General features: G+C 36.5%; 1 protein-coding gene across 6 annotated transcripts; it reads right to left on the reverse strand.

Moving 5' to 3' along the window:
* Window positions 1–700: 700 nt before the first annotated feature.
* On the reverse strand, window positions 701–16,284 carry LOC125864876 (protein disulfide-isomerase SCO2-like). Of its 6 annotated transcripts, none has more exons than XR_007446290.1 (4): window positions 15,840–16,281; window positions 14,761–14,887; window positions 5,080–5,286; window positions 701–1,236 (listed from the first exon to the last, which is right to left on the reverse strand). XR_007446290.1 is itself a non-coding variant. In XM_049544972.1 (4 exons), exons 1-3 carry the CDS (start codon window positions 16,233–16,235, stop codon window positions 5,129–5,131), a joined length of 597 nt encoding a protein of 198 aa, XP_049400929.1. In that variant the 5' UTR covers window positions 16,236–16,283; the 3' UTR covers window positions 702–1,236; window positions 5,080–5,128. The 6 variants fall into 6 exon arrangements, 4 of the variants coding, with proteins under 4 accessions (XP_049400929.1, XP_049400928.1, XP_049400930.1 ...); XR_007446289.1 differs by lacking the exon at window positions 5,080–5,286 and adding an exon at window positions 11,906–12,017 and having other exon boundaries at window positions 702–1,236; window positions 15,840–16,282; XM_049544972.1 differs by having other exon boundaries at window positions 702–1,236; window positions 5,080–5,202; window positions 15,840–16,283.
* Between the last annotated feature and the right edge of the window lie 531 nt (window positions 16,285–16,815).

Raw genomic sequence — 16,815 nt, forward strand, 5'->3', positions numbered from 1 at the left:
TCTGTGTGTGGGGTGGATAGATGGTGGTGGGAGTAAACCTCTTCCTTTTTTTTAATGGAAAAAGGGTAAAAAAAAAATGCCTGTAACCTATTGGATCATATTATATACTCCTTCCGTCTCATTTTTTTATGTTTTGTTGTTTGACTTGACACAAAATTTAAGAAACCTTAAAGTTAATTTTTCTAAGGAATTAGTGTCACGCAGACAAATTTTGTAGCTAAACAACAAAATTCAGAAAAAATTAGTGGCGTCTTTATTTCATCTGTTCTATCACTTTTATCAGCTTTGTGTTGCGAAATGTGAGATCTATTCAACCCCAAACGTTGTGTCCAGCTTCTCATCATCCTCTTTCCCATTTTTGGAAAAATGTCATCTTCATCAAGGTGTTCATCTTTAACAGTAGTTGTAGTTTTTAATTTTCCCTGGAGGGCAACAATTTACCTTTACAGAAAAGCTCATCTGCAGAGATCATGCCGTATACGAGGACGGAGCCTCTTTGTAGCCATTATTAATGTCATGCCACAAGGGAGATTGCCCTATTAATTGGGGAAACCAAAAGAAAATATTATGAGAATTCACACACTGCTATTCCTCTTTATACTTATTTTGTTTGCAGTAATATTTACCCTCTTTAATAATTATTTGGTCAAGAAAACAACAATAATCTATAAAAATTAGTGCCCTTAAATTACTGAGCCTTTTTCAGTAACACACTTATCGTTAATATTAAAATGATGAACAGGCAAGACAAATGTTACACAACAGAATGGTCAGGAGGCCATAAACGGGGAACACATTCTGGTCCTTCAAGAGGGAGACCAGATTTCATACATCAATGATTTATTAACAACCACGAGTCCAGCGTCAATGTATAAAAAGTATATGAAATAATCAGGGGAATAAATGAAATAAGCATTTACTTATAAAAAATAATCATCATTCCTCCCAGAACACCGCCCTTGATCTTCAAGAACTTGTTGCTTGCACTATGAATGTAGTATGGAGGCATATCTCTTTTAGCTGACTCCAAAAATTGTCAGTATTGCAACCTCTTTGCACCTTAAAGAATACTAGGATTCAGTAGTGAAAAAAAGCCTCTTCAAAGCTATCATCAATGTCTGCTAATGTTAGACAAAAAAGTGCATTAGATATTTAACTTCTGCCAAGGTGGTTTTCCATTATCTAAGTCCTCCATAACATCAATATCCTTGCGTGCTGTAATCTTCTGCACATAACCTGTAGTGACAAAGATTTTGTGTTAAAAAAAACAGATTGCTCCACGATCTCGAGGACAAGCTGAAACATCTTTACTGATATAAAGTGAGTTTTTGGCCAAATACACCCCTAATGTATACCACTTACTGAGACTACATCTTTAAAGGATCACTGTAAACAAAGAACATCCTTCACATTTTGGGAAATGAGCATGTTTCGTTCTGCCATTACCCATGGTAATAAACCTAACAGAACCCTAAAAAGACACAGACAGGGCAGGTGACATTCGAAAATAAAATTACAAGCTTTGCAACTTCATTCCAGATACACACTGATCCTTAACTACAAACAGAAGACTTCAGAGATGCTTGAAGTTGGAACTAACACTGCTAAACCACTTCGACCATGCTTTCAACTGATCCTTATAACTATTGAGTTGTAATTGAGCATGATGAAGATGAGGCTTCAATAGAATGATCTTTCAAATTGTACTAGAATGTTACTGTTAATTAAAAAGTCCGGCCAACTCATCCATTTCACAGCTAAAGGCTACTGGCCAAGTTGAACAATTAGGACATGTTGCAGAAATGCAACATAAACACAGTAACTAAAAAATAACCATGACCATATTAAAATCCATTTCACCAGTATTATTCACCAAAAAAGATTCAGTCACACCAACAAATTTAGAAGTTCTGTAACAACTTATTCAACCACATTCTATTTTTCAAGAAAATTATCTGAAACTCCAGAAATTGGTAAAACATGCCAGAAAATACAAAAACCACAAAAATACTTTTGGAGTATGTAGAGACCTAAGTCGATAAGAAATTAACCCTAAATAGTTCTTCATACCATATACTCCAAATCAGCAATATTTTCTTTGTTACGAAAATAGCAACTCTTTTCTTCTAATTGACTGTGTCCCCATAATTTTTCTTTCCAATCAACAATGGTGAAGCAGGCTGATGTTTTAAGAAAATGTCACGTGTCATATATGGGATTTTGTGGGGGTCCGTTAGTTTTGTAGCGGTAATGTAATGACTTGAAAAGTTGACTTTGGTCAACCTTCTTGGAGGACGTGCTCAGATGAAAATTCTGACAGCTAGGTTAGCTTCGGAAGATCGATTTTGGTCTAGAACGACCCTTTGTTCACTTCCCGAGACTTTAGATGGCAATTGTGGAATCTGGCTCAAAACGATACTGGGTGTGGGACCTACTTTTCATCGAAGCGATCTCCAAATGGAAATTCCGCCTTCACCGTTGAGTCCGAAATATCGTTTCCAATCAGATTCCATAGAAGGTTTGTATTTTTCCGACTCCGAACGAGTCCAAAACATCGAAATTTAAGTTTGAAGGGTTGTAGAATTTTGACGCGGCGGTGACGTGGCAGAGCCACATGACGCCACGTGGCAGAGGAGTGGAAATCTGGAAATTTCCAGAATTTAGGACGAATTTCGTCCAATTTTTTTCCTTCAACTTCAACTTGAGATTGCTCCTTCATTTTGAGTCCAAATTAAGTGATTCAAAAGGCAAACTTCAAGAGAATTTCGAGGGGAATCTAGCGGTGATCTCAGAAACGCGAGGGGAGGCTTCATTTGAGGTAAGAAATCGATTTTTAGCCACTGCCAGGGTGATTTCCGGATTGTTTTGTTGTTGAATTTTGAAATGTGAGATCTTGATCATCGTAAGTCCGTTTTGAGTCATTCTTGAGGCTAACTTGTAGAGTTTTTCGCAAGGATCGTCATGGTATAATCTGTTTGGGTTGAAAGAGTCTCGTTTTTCCAGAAATTGGTATCAGAGCCCCAGGTTCGTCGGTTTCACTTGTACAGAGCTAACGTCTAGTAGAGTCCTGCAGATCGGTACGGAGACGTCCGTTACTTATCTTCGGGAGGCTACAGGATGTCTTTAGGAACGTGTCGCTTTTGTATCACTGTCGTGCATTGTGTGTCTTATCGGTTTCTGGAAATCTTACTTGTACCACTCTTTTATAAGGATGGCTCGCACGCGTGGTAGGGCCCCAGCTAGGGGTAGAGGCCGACCTCGAGGTCGTGCCAGAGCTACAGCACCAGCCCAGGACCGAGAGCAAACTCTGGAGCCGGTGAAAGAGCCACCAGCAGCTCCAGCACAGTAGCAATCGATGGGCCCGGGACCAGCCCAGCCACCGCCCGAGCCTGTGGCAGCTCCAGATATACAGGCGATGCTCGTACAGATACTAGCTTACTCATTATTGGATACTTCCTCGACGATTTGGGGTATATGAGGGTCGGACTAAAATGATTATTTATGGTAATCGATTTGGTGATATTTCCCGCGACGTATGGTTGGATATTGATTCTTAGCTACAGCACCCGGTTAGAGTCCGTGGTCCAGCTTACTCATGTCCAGACTTAGCTACAGTACCCGGTTAGAGTCCGTGGTCCAGCTTACCTATGTCCAGGCTTAGCTACAGTACCCGGTTAGAGTCCGTGGTCCAGCTTACCTGTGATCTGATTTTGGCTACAGTACCCGGTTCGAGTCCGTGGTCCAGCCACCCGTGCCCGACCTTTGGCTACAACACCCGGTTCGAGTCCATGGTCCAGCCCACATAGGTTGACTCATTAGCTATAGTACCCGGTTCGAGTCCGTGGTCCAGCTTGCACGTGGTGTATTCCCAATTCCTCACTAAAGCTTCAGTTTAGTCTTGATTACTCTCGTCTGTAGGTTGAGGTTTTGGAGGTTGGAGAGATTCCGATTAAAGTCCGGGACGTAATGAGATCCTGGAATACGATTGGGAATGGTTCAGTTAAAAGTCCAAAAATTGGTATCATTTCCGAAAAAACGAGACCCTTTCAACCCAAACAGATTATACCACGACGATCCTTGCGAAAAACTCTACAAGTTAGCCTCAAGAATGACTCAAAATGGACTTACGATGATCAAGATCTCACATTTCAAAATTCAACAACAAAACAATCCGGAAATCACCCTGGCAGTGGCTAAAAATCGATTTCTTACCTCAAATGAAGCCTCCCCTCGCGTTTCTGAGATCACCGCTAGATTCCCCTCGAAATTCTCTTGAAGTTTGCCTTTTGAATCACTTAATTTGGACTCAAAATGAAGGAGCAATCTTAAGTTGAAGTTGAAGGAAAAAAAATGGACGAAATTCGTCCTAAATTCTGGAAATTTCCAGATTTCCACTCCTCTGCCACGTGGCGTCATGTGGCTCTGCCACGTCACCGCCGCGTCAAAATTCTACAACCCTTCAAACTTAAATTTCGATGTTTTGGACTCGTTCGGAGTCGGAAAAATACAAACCTTCTATGGAATCTGATTGGAAACGATATTTCGGACTCAACGGTGAAGGCGGAATTTCCATTTGGAGATCGCTTCGATGAAAAGTGGGTCCCACACCCAGTATCGTTTTGAGCCAGATTCCACAATTGCCATCTAAAGCCTCGGGAAGTGAACAAAGGGTCGTTCTAGACCAAAATCGATCTTCCGAAGCTAACCTAGCTGTCAGAATTTTCATCTGAGCACGTCCTCCAAGAAGGTTGACCAAAGTCAACTTTTCAAGTCATTACAGGTAAAGTAACGGAGGGATGAAAACAGCTCACTTTAGAATACAAGGATGCTTTTTGTTCATAAGTATATTTCAAGGATGTAATCCAAGTAGTGCATATACAATAGGGATGTTTTTGGTCAAAAACTTGAAAGAGTTCTCACTATGAGAATCTGTAGTTTCCCTGTCACTCTGATTGCAAATTATAGAAGTCACTGGCCACTTCAGTATTGCTCTTTCTCAATTATTTTCTTTCTGTCATGTACTCTGTTTTAGTCCATAAAGAGAACATCTGAAGATCTCAAGAGAACTGAGGCTCGTACCTTGTGGGGTATTTTATAACTGACATCCATCCTTTTACAGAGTTTAAACTCACAAAAACCATGAGAGAGAAATTGTAATGAACCTTTCGTCTTCACTTTCATCAAAGGGATATGAGTTCCAGTCTTCAAGAAAATACAGAAGTGTCAATTGTCTTCTTTTCAGTCAGCTAATTGTATCCATTCTTTACTTTCTCGTTTAAGCTGGTACTAAGCAGAAGAAGCAAATAAAGGAAAAAAGAAGGTAAAAATTCTTTATTTAATTTTTCTAGTGGTGTTGAAGAAAATGCACTTGTTCTTGACAAAATTTATGTGTACAAAGAGACAAGTATTGGTCATGCCCTACATAAATCTCCATGTGCACCGATGTATAGGTGCATGCAGCACTATAATGATTGAAGGTACTAAGCAGGGGCAAAATAAACCTAAAATCACATGAAGCTTTGGTCATTCTTTTGGTTAGACTTATATTAGCTTGTTGTTTGTCATGAATCCTTCTAGTGAGGTTACAGTAAGTGTGATATCTAGAGAAAGTGAGAAACTACATTTTACCTTAAAAATTTAATACACAAGAAATTAGCTTAATTAGTCATGCAATTTCATAACAATACTAATTTATTTTAAGGATTGCTAAACTTATACTCTTATTCCACCAGAAAATTTAATGTGAAAATTCCATCTAACTGCATGGGTGAAGGAGGTGCAATTATTGCAATACCTTGACTAATTTGCTGACATATTTTTAGTTTTCCTTAATAGTGCATCTTTGCTCTGTTTATTTTTGTACCTTAAATGCACACCCCCTTAACACTCTGTTTGGATCATTGTTACCCATTGTTTCATAATATATTGTATTGTATTGTACTGTATGGTAGATACAATGTTTAATTAGACTGTATTGTTTGTTGTTGTTTAATAACATTTTTATTGTTTGATTTGACTGTCGTATTGTATTGGAATTTATAAATTTACTAAAATATCCTTAATTATTCTAGGGTAGGAGGTTTGACTAGAATTAAATAATATAGGGTAAAGGGTAAAATAGTATTATGAAATATTATGTAAGGATATAATTGGAAAAAGAAATAAAGTAACAATGGGAACACACCAAATTGGTTGTTCCATAGAATGGGGGTTTTCATTGTTACGTAACAACAAAATTTAACAATACAATACAATGGGTAACAATGATCCAAATACAGTGTAATGCTCCTGTTCTTATTTTCCTTCTCAAAATCTACCTTAAAAGTACAACTCCCGCAGTTTTAATTTGTTTGTCCTACTTTTCTTTTTAGTCCGTTTCAAAAAATATGCCTCTTTCCTTTTTGGCAACTCTTTAATTCTAACTTCCAACATGGTATGTTTAAGACCACAAGATTAAAGGGTATTTTGGTATATTCCACATATCTTTAGTATAAGATCATAAGATTCAAAAGTCTTCTTTACTTTTTCAAACTTCGTGCCGAGTCAAACACGGACAAACATATTGATATGGAGAGAGTAAAAAAGATGAGCCAAAATCACAACACATTTCTCAGCTGTCAGCATATATTCAACAACTCAACTAAACATTATGAGTATAACATATTCAATATGAAACCAGAATAGTATTAGTATGAAGGAGGAATATGGAATGATTTTGTTGCCATCAAAGGCCTTCTTACTCCTTCATGATCACTTGGTCTGTAAGCTCCTTTAAGAACTTCCTACTTTTTCCCTCACCATGCTATTCCTACCTCAAAAAATTCACCAAACATCTATCTCATCCCACTCCCGATTTCTGTCTCCTGTTATCATTTTCTTATTGCTTTTCAAGTTACTGAAATTTAAAACAACTATCTTCACTCCCAAAAAAATGGACACAGATTGTGTTCTTCCCAAAGAAAATCCGGTAAGGAATCTGGAGAAGATCCATATAATTGGAAAAGGGCCTTTCCCTCAATGGTCCAGGGTGGAGTCAAACAAAGTAACATTTAAATGACTTAAGAATCATTCCAGAAACCAACCTCTGGAAGGGACATACTCATATACTCAACCAGTGGTGGAGCTACAGTGTGTCAAGAGGTCAAGTGAACACTCTTTACCGAAAAATTATAATGTGTATGTAGCTCAAATGTCATTTTGAACGAATAGATATTTTAGTTTAGAACAGCTCGACACATTTGAGATACGGCCAAGCGATAAAGGGTGTTCAAGATGGGGAGTGTTTCACGGGTTCGAGTCTGTGTTTTTCATCCGTCCCTACCCTTGTCTTATTCAAACTAAAAAGGCTAAGGGTGTCTCGTTGACATTTTTTACTCTTTTCTTCTCTCTTAATTTTTGTTAAATCTTAACAACAATAGGAACTATGGAAAAATATTAAGTGAGACCAATTGGACCGCAGTTATATATTAGTTTTGTGACAAGAAAACTCAAGGCAGAATATTTCGTCACAAACAACATCTAATTGGGTCTTCTAAAATTGTCTCAAAGTGTACAAAATGTCTGGAGATTGTGAGAGAAGAAATTAAAAAATATGTAGATGGAAAAAAGGAGTGAAAACGACATGCTATATTTCAATCGAATGTGACTAATCTTGATGATGAAGAAGAAAAGAAAGCTAAAGTTGTCGATTTGTATATTGCTTTAAAATCACAAAAACAATAACAAAATGCAACAGTCTCTTCAAGTTACGGATCAACGGTAGAGAATGACCTTTAGATTGTCACTTCCAGTAGAAGCCAGGAGAGGATGTTGGGAAAAATGTTAAAAAGAATTTGCGACATATGACCAAGAGAATTTTGAGGGAATGTATAGTTGCGGCCTTTTACGGTGGATGTACCGCAGGCCTCCCCTTCAATTGTGCCAATTGTACCAACATTTCTAGAGCATTCATAGAGCTTGTCAGCCAATGTGGTCCAGGAATGAAACCTCCCACTTGGCATGAAATTAGTGTCAGTTATCTAAATAAAGAACTGGAAGAGACAAAAAAAGTTATGGAGGATCATTGGGTAAATGGAACAAGTTCATATTTTCCATTATGTTGGATAAATGGATGACAAGAACCGAAAAAATGATCATTAACATGTTGATGAATTCTCCAAAAGGAAACTAATTTGTTGAATTCATTGATGCGAGCGACTCGTCTACTGATTCTATCAAAATATTCTATGGGTTCGAAACACTATTAAAATGATTGGAGCACAGAATGATGTTACAAATAATGCAAGTGAAAATGTTAAAAGAGGTAATAAACCTTCTTTTTCGTCATCCTAAATGTTCATATCTAGCAATTGATCCATAACTTGAAAAGATTGTTCCATTTAATGATTGTTTTTGTGATATTGAAAGAAGTGACAAATCAACCGTTTCACCATCCTTCCATTTCTTCATCATCACCAAGATTAGCCACATTCGGTTGAAATAAAGCATGATGTTTTAGGTCCTATTTTCATTGACATATTCTTATAATTTCTTCCTCACAATCTTAAAAATTTTCATACACTTTGGGACATCCTTAGAAGACCCAATAAGATGGTGTTTGTGACGAAAGAGTGTGTCTGAGTTATTTTATCACAAAACAAATATATAATTGTGGTCCCATTGGTTTCACTTGATTTTTCTTAAATCTTAACAACAATTAAAATGGGTGACCCATTAGGAACTATGGGAAAATATTAGGTGAGACCAATAGGGTCACAATTTATATGTTTGTCTTGTGACAAGATAACTCGAGGCTGAATCTTTCATCACAAACAACATTTGATTGGGTCTTTTAGGAATATCGCAAAGTGTACAAAATGTCCGGATAATTGTGAGGGAAGAAATTAAAACATATGATGATGAAAAAAAAGAGATAAAACATCAAGACTATATTTAAACTGAATGTGACTAATCTTGATGAAGATGATGAAATGAAAGATGAGGTAGTTTATTTGTCATTTCCTTCAAAATCACAAGAACAATTACAAATGCAACAGTCTCTTTAAGTTATGATCATTGGTAGAAAAGGACCTATAGATTGTCAATTCTTGGTAAGAGGAATTTGCCAACCCTCAGGGGTTGGCCTGCTGGCAATTGACTTGAGCCTTGGGGTTTGCTCCCTTTCAAGGTCTCAAGTTCGAAACCCACTAGGTGCAAACAATTTCTGAGGGCCATCGGACTGGGTAAAACCTGAATTAACCGTGGTGCACTTGCGGCAAACTCCTTGCCGAGGGCCTGTGCAACCCCGGGATTAGTCGGGGCTCAAAGAGACTCGGACACCCGGTGCAAATCAAAAAAAAAGAGGAATTTGCAAGATATGGCCAAAAGAGTTTTGACGGAACATATAGTTGCAACCTTTTTACAATGGATGTACGAAGTAGGGCTTCCCCTCAGTTGTGCCAATTATATCAACATTTCTAGAGCATTCATAGAGGTTGTCAGCCAATGTGGTCCAGGAATGAACCCTCCCGCTTGTCATGAAATTAGTGTCAATTAACTAAACAAAGAAGTGGAAGAGACAAAAAAAGTTATGGAGGATCAACGGGTAAATGAAACAAGTTCATATTTTCCATTATGTTGGATAAATGGACGACAAGAAATGTAAAAATGATCACTGACGTGTCGATGAATTCTCCAAAAGGAAACTATTTGTTGAATCCATTGACGAGAGCGACTCGTCTACTGATTCTATCAAAATATTCTTTGGGTTTGGAACACTATTAGGATGATTGGAGCACAAAATGTTGTTACCAATAATGTTGGTGAAAATGTTAAAGCAGGTAATAAACCTTCTATTTCGTCATCCTCAATGTTCATTTCTAGCGATTGATCAAAAGATTGTTGCATTTAATGATTGTTTTTGTGTGATATTGAAAGAAGTGACAAATCAACCGTTTCACCTTCCTTCCATTTCTTCATCATCACCAAGATTAGCCACATTCAATTGAAATAAAGCATGACGCTTTACGTCCTTTTTTCATTGACATATTTTTAATTTCTCCCTCACAATCTACGACAATTTCACACTTTGAGACATCCTTAGAAGACCCAATAAGATGATGTTTGTGACGAAAGAGTGTCTAAGTTATTTTATCACAAAACAAATATATAATTGTGGTCCCACTGGTTTCACTTGATTTTTCTTAAATCTTACCAACAATTAAAATGGGTGACCCACTAGGAACTATGGGAAAATATTAGGTGAGACCAATAGGGTCGCAATTTATATGTTTGTCTTGTGACAAGATAACTCGAGACTGAATCTTTCGTCACAAACAACATTTGATTGGGTCTTTTAGGAATGTCGCAAAGTGTACAAAATATCCAGAAATTGTGAGGGAAGAAACTAAAATTATGTTGATGAAAAAAAAGAGATAAAACGTCAAGGCTATATTTAAACTGAATGTGACTAACCTTGATGAAGATGAAGCAATGAAAGATGAGGTTGTTTATTTGTCATTTCCTTCAAAATCACAAAAACAATTACAAATGCAATGGTCTCTTTTAGCTATGGATCATTAGTAGAAAAGGACCTATTGATTGTCAATTCTTGGTAAAAGGAATTTGCAAGATATGGCCAAGAGAGTTTTGACAGAACATATAGTTGGAACCTTTTTACAATGGATGTACGAAGCAAGGCTCCCCCACGGTTGTGCCAATTATATCGACATTTCTAGAGCATTCATAGAGGTTGTCGGCCAATGTGGTCCAAGAATGAAGCCTCCCGTTTGTCATGAAATTGGTGTCAATTATCTAAACAAAGAAGTGGAAGAGACCAAAAAAAAAAGTTATGGAGGATCAATGGAACTAGTTCATATGTTCCATTATGTTGGATAAATGGATGACAAGAATTGAAAAAATGATCATTGACGTGTTAGTGAATTCTCCAAAAGGAAACTATTTATTGAATTGATTGATGCGAGCGACTCGGCTACTGATTCTATCAAAATATTTTATGGGTTTGGAACACTATTAAGATGATTGAAGCACAAAATGTTGTTACCAAAAATGCATGTGAAAATGTTAAAGCAGGTAATAAACTTTCTATTTCGTCATCCTCAATGTTCATTTCTATCGATTGATCCATAACTTGAAAAGATTGTTGCATTTAATGATTGTTTTTGTGTGATATTGAAAGAAGTGACAAATCAACCGTTTCACCTTCCCTCCATTTCTTCATCATCACCAAGATTAGCCACGTTCGGTTGAAATAAAGCATGACGCTTTGCCTCCTTTTTTCATAGACACATTTTTTAATTTCTCCCTCACAATCTATGAAAATTTCACATTTTGAGACATCCTTAGAAGACCCAATAAGGTGGTGTTTGTGACGAAAGAGTGTCTGAGTTATTTTATCACAAAACAAACATATAATTGTGGTCCTATTGGTTTCACTTGATTTTTCTTAAATCTTACCAACAATTAAAATGGGTGACCGATTAGGAACTATGAGAAAATATTAAGTGAGACCAATAGGGTTGCAATTATATGTTTGTCTTGTCACAAGATAACTCGAGGCTGAATCTTTCGTCACAAACAATATCTTATTGGGTCTTTTAGGAATGTCGCAAGTGTACAAAATGTCTGGAAATTGTGAGGGAAGAAATTAAAAAATATGTTGATAAAAAAAAGAGCTAAAATGTCAAGGGTATATTTAAACTGAATGTGACTAATCTTGATGAAGATGGAGAAATGAAAGATGTGGTTGTTTATTTGTCATTTCCTTCAAAATCACAAAAACAATTACAAATGCAACGGTCTCTTTTAGCTATGGATCATTAGTAGAAAAGGACCTATAGATTGTCAATTCTTGGTAAAAGGAATTTGCAAGATTATGGCCAAGAGAGTTTAGACATATAGTTGCAACCTTTTTACAATGTATGTACGAAGCAGGGCTCCCCCTCGGTTGTGCCAATTATATCAACATTTCTAGAGCATTCATAGAGTTGTCGGCCAATGTGGTCCAAGAATGAAGCGTCCTGTTTTTCATGAAATTATTGTCAATTATCTAAACAAAGAAGTGGAAGAGACAAAAAAGTTATGGAGGATCAATGGGAAAATGGAACAAGTTCATATGTTGGATAAATGGACTACAAGAAATGTAAAAATGATCATTGACGTGTTGGTGAATTCTCCAAAAGGAAACTATTTGTTGAATCCATTGATGTGAGCGACTCGTTTACTGATTCTATCAAAATATTTTATGGGTTCGGAACACTATTAAGATGATTGGAGCACAAAATGTTGTTACCAATAATGCAGGTGAAAATGTTGAAGCAGGTAATAAACCTTCTATTTCGTCATCCTCAATGTTCATTTCTAGCGATTGATCCATAACTTGAAAAGATTGTTGCATTTAATGATTGTTTTTGTGATATTGAAAGAAATGACAAATCAACTGTTTCATCTTCCTTCCATTTCTTCATCATCACCAAGATTAGCCACATTCGGTTGCCATAAAGCATGGCGTTTTAGGTCCTTTTTTCATCGACATATTTTTTAATTTATCCCTCACAATCTACGAAAATTTCACACTTTGAGGCATCCTTAGAAGACCCAATAAGATGGTGTTTGTGACAAAAGAGTGTGTCTGAGTTACTTTGTCACAAAAACAAACATATAATTGTGGTCTCATTGGTTTCACTTGATTTTTCTTAAATCTTACCAACGATTAAAATGGGTGACCGACTAGAAACTATGAGAAAGTATTAAGTGAGACCAATAGGGTCGCAATTTATATGTTTGTCTTGTGACAAGATAACTCGAGGTTGAATCTTTCGTCACAAACAACATTTAATTGAGTCTTTTAGGAATGTCGCAAAGTGTACAAAATGTCCAGAAATTGTGAGGGGAGAAATTAAAAAATATGTTCATGAAAAAAAAGAGCTAAAACGTCAAGGCTAGATTTAAACTGAATGTGACTAATCGCGATAAAGATGAAGAAATGAAAGATGAGATTGTTTATTGTCATTTCCTTCAAAATCACGAAAACAATTACAAATGCAATAGTCTCTTTAAGTTATGAATCATTAGTAGAAAAGGTCCTATAGATGGTCACTTCTTGGTAAAAAGAATTTGCAAGATAAGGCCAAGAGAGTTTTGACGGAACGTATAGTTGCGACCTTTTTACAATGGATGTACAAAGTAGGGCTCCCACTCAATTATGCCAATTATTCCAACAATTTTAGAGAATTCATTGAGGTCATAGGCCAATGTGGTCCAGAAATGAAGCCTCCCTCTTATCATGAAGTTAGTGTCAATTGTTCTACTTTAACAGTTGAATGGTGGAGGCTTTGTGGTTTAGAAACTCCAGAGTTACAAAAGATCACCATTAAATTATGTCTAACTTGTATCTTATCTGGGCGTGAGAAATTGGAGCATATTTAAGTATGTAAGAACTACGAGCAAAATTTAGTATATTGAGGTAACAATATTATATCACAATTGTCTTAATTCCTACTAATTACTTAGTCTCAAAAAAAAAATTCCTACTAATTACTTGCTATATTTGTTTCTAGATTCATACCAAGAAGAGGAATAGACTAACACTAAAGCTCCACATGACATGGTGTTCATAAAATATAATAGAACATAGAGCATCGGGGACAACGCTTGCAATGAAATTGGTCCAATTAGCTTGGACAATACTGATGATGTCATTGAATGGCTAACTAGAGTTGAGAATGTTGAAGTCTTGAAGATGAAGCAATTTTGAGAAAGATTCTAATTTCACTCGGGGTATTGTTGTTGGGGCAAGAGTTGAGGAAAACTGTTATGGTTTGAGAGAAAATACTTCAAGTTTACATAAGAGGGGAAAAGAGATAGCTACTTCAAGCCGTGTTGATGAAGTTGAAGATGATGAACAATACAATGACAAAAGAGAAATATAAGATTTTGTCAATCTTGTAAAAGTAGAGTAGAGTTCAGAAGAACAAGAAATAGATGTTGAAAGATTATTAAATTTGATTTGTTTGTCCAATGATCTATGGAGGATTTTTCGATATCTATCTTCTAGCTTTTAATAAGAACTTCTGCTTATATATATTGTCTCTATTTATTTTGGTTGTTTTTCTTTAGAAATTGTGTTTCACGCTTTAACCAAAGCAGTGGATTGTCGCTTCTTTCCGCTTCACGCTTCCCTGAACACTAATTTATAATGAGTATATAATTATAAATACACTCAAAAAGATGAAATTTTATCAAATACAATTGTGATGATAAATTTCGATTGAATGTCTATTGTAGAATTTTTTGTTTGACCTCTCATGTTAGTTTTAGTTACAAAATTGTAGGTTTATTACACTATTTTTATGGTTTAGCTAAATATTGTGTAGTTTGACTAAGAAATTTTGGGCACCCATTCATCAATATTTTTTATTGGCTTCTTTAAAATTTGAAGACTCTTGAAGAAATTTCTGGCTACACCACTGTAGTCACCCCCAACTTGCTTGGAATTGAGACATGGTTGTTATTGTATTCAGACACGGTAAGTTACCATCATTTTAATGCATCTGCTTTTATAGACGTGAAATTAATATTTAGGTACTTTTCACAATTTATACTACATAAGAATATAAAGCTTCCTGCATACTACTGTATACAAAGAAGCCCTGAATGAATGAGTATGCATTTCACGCTTTTCAAAGTAAAGAAAAGCAGAGAAGGCAAATAATGATCATGAAAATATAATGCACACAGGAAATAAGAGGAAGGTGCTTGTACCGATTCCAAGGCAAGGTATGCATTTACAGATGGTCTCCTTCCCTCGTTTGTTGTAGTAACTTACAAATCCCGTTCCTTGGCAACTCCGACATTTCCCAGTCCACTCATAGACGACTTCCTTGCAATCCTAAAGTAGCAATAATGACCAAAGGGCTTTCATCAAAAAATAAGAATGACCAAAGAAAAATGACAAACCTAGACCAGTGAATATCTTTAGCGTTCTTTTGTAAACATCTTCTTTATGTAGACAAAGATATTACCCTGTGATAACAAATAGCATACTCATTCCTGTCAATATTATTAGTAGTCTGGTGGTGGATAAAATTTGAAACAGATTAGACAGTATACTGACCAATCATGGTCAGCAACTCTATAAATAACTTTGTGCCACAAGATACCAGACAAAGTGCAGATCTTTTTCTTTTTCTTGTTTTGGTAACCAAGAAATCCCCGAGGGTCATTGGCACACGGTTTGAAACTTGATGATTGGTCCGCCCCTTTATCATTGTCCACTTAAATACCAAGCTTTTGTCTATGTTTATGACGTGTGCCTAACCCACACATCACATGCTACGCTCTTACCACTCGACCAAAAGCCTTGGGGACTGGGGTTGAGACAAAATGTTGAACTGCAATGCAATATAAGCCTCAAAAGGTAGTTCTTTTGTTCTACAGAAGATGTTTTCCTTTAGTCCCTACACAAGCATTAATGTTCCAAAAAGTCCATTTTATACATAAAAGAACTTAAATTACAAAACCGAAAGTTAGTTCAGAACTCAATAGTCTGAACTAGAACAACGAGATAAACCATACTGTTATTGGGTAATCTAACTGTGCACTTCACTCAAATTGACAACTAATCAATACGCTGCAATGTCAAACTAGTTTGGGTCTAATATTTATCATAGTTCACTATTTTTAGTTTCACCCAAAGGCGCAGCCTGCTAACTTGAATGGATCATGGAAGACCAGGTTCAAATTAATCTCAGCATAAAAAAAAGGGAAAAAAAACCGGGTGATTTCTTCTCATTAGACTAAAATAAGGCAAATAAATATAAAGTACAAAGCAAAATGAAGACCTGTATTTGGGGATCACAGTGAAGGCGACAGTCAATTTCGTCGGGCGAAACAGGAGAAGTGTCAGGATAAGTCATGGGAAGAGGAAGAGGTTCACTATCATCGGCCAAGTAGCTTTCTCGGTTGCGCGACCAAGGCTTTTCCCAGGCATTAATTTTCGTATTTTTGGTGTTACTCGCCGTTCGCTTCTCCACCGGAGAAGTGCCTAGAGATTTTTTGGAAATTCTACCGGCGGAAGCGGCATCAGCAGCACCGACGAAGTTGAAAGAGGAGGAGGAGGAGGATGGATCAGAGGCGGCGTTGCAACGAATAGAGATGGTGTTCGAATGAGGAAATGAGAATGTGACAATGGAGAACTTGAGAGGGGTGACAATGGAAGTAGGGTTAATTGGCAGCATTCCAAGGAAAACAAGATATTGCTACTGACAAAGAAAAGAGGAACAAACATCTAAAGGTTTGTATTGCTCATACTCTGATTGGAAATGGTGTAATTTAAATTAGTATATATTAATTAATTAAGGAAAAAGGTCAAAATTATCCCTCAACTTTGTTTTATTGGTTAACTTTACCTTTACGGTTAAAAACAAATTATTTTTACCTCTGCCGTTAATAAACTTAACAAAAAATATACCCTCCTTGGACGGAAACCCCCAAATCAATTGAAATTACCCGATTTTAATTGAAATTATCCAATTTCTTTATTAACCCGAACCAGAACCCAACCCACTAAACTAAACAAATTAACCCATTTCCAATCTTCTTCATCTCAGTGTTCTTGGCTAAGTATCCTAAGAACACTCACAATCTTTATCATAGCTAACACATAAATCATACATTGTCTAACAAAATCAATTGAAAAAGTTCGTTGGTTGAATGTATAACAAGTATATTATTTTTGCTGAACAACATCCCGCCTCTCTCTGTTGTGGGGTTCAGCGAAGAACAAGCCACACAGCAAGTAAATGGAGAAGTTTCAAT

Source organism: Solanum stenotomum, chromosome 5 (genome assembly GCF_019186545.1).
Source record: "Solanum stenotomum isolate F172 chromosome 5, ASM1918654v1, whole genome shotgun sequence".
Lineage (NCBI taxonomy): Eukaryota > Viridiplantae > Streptophyta > Magnoliopsida > Solanales > Solanaceae > Solanum > Solanum stenotomum.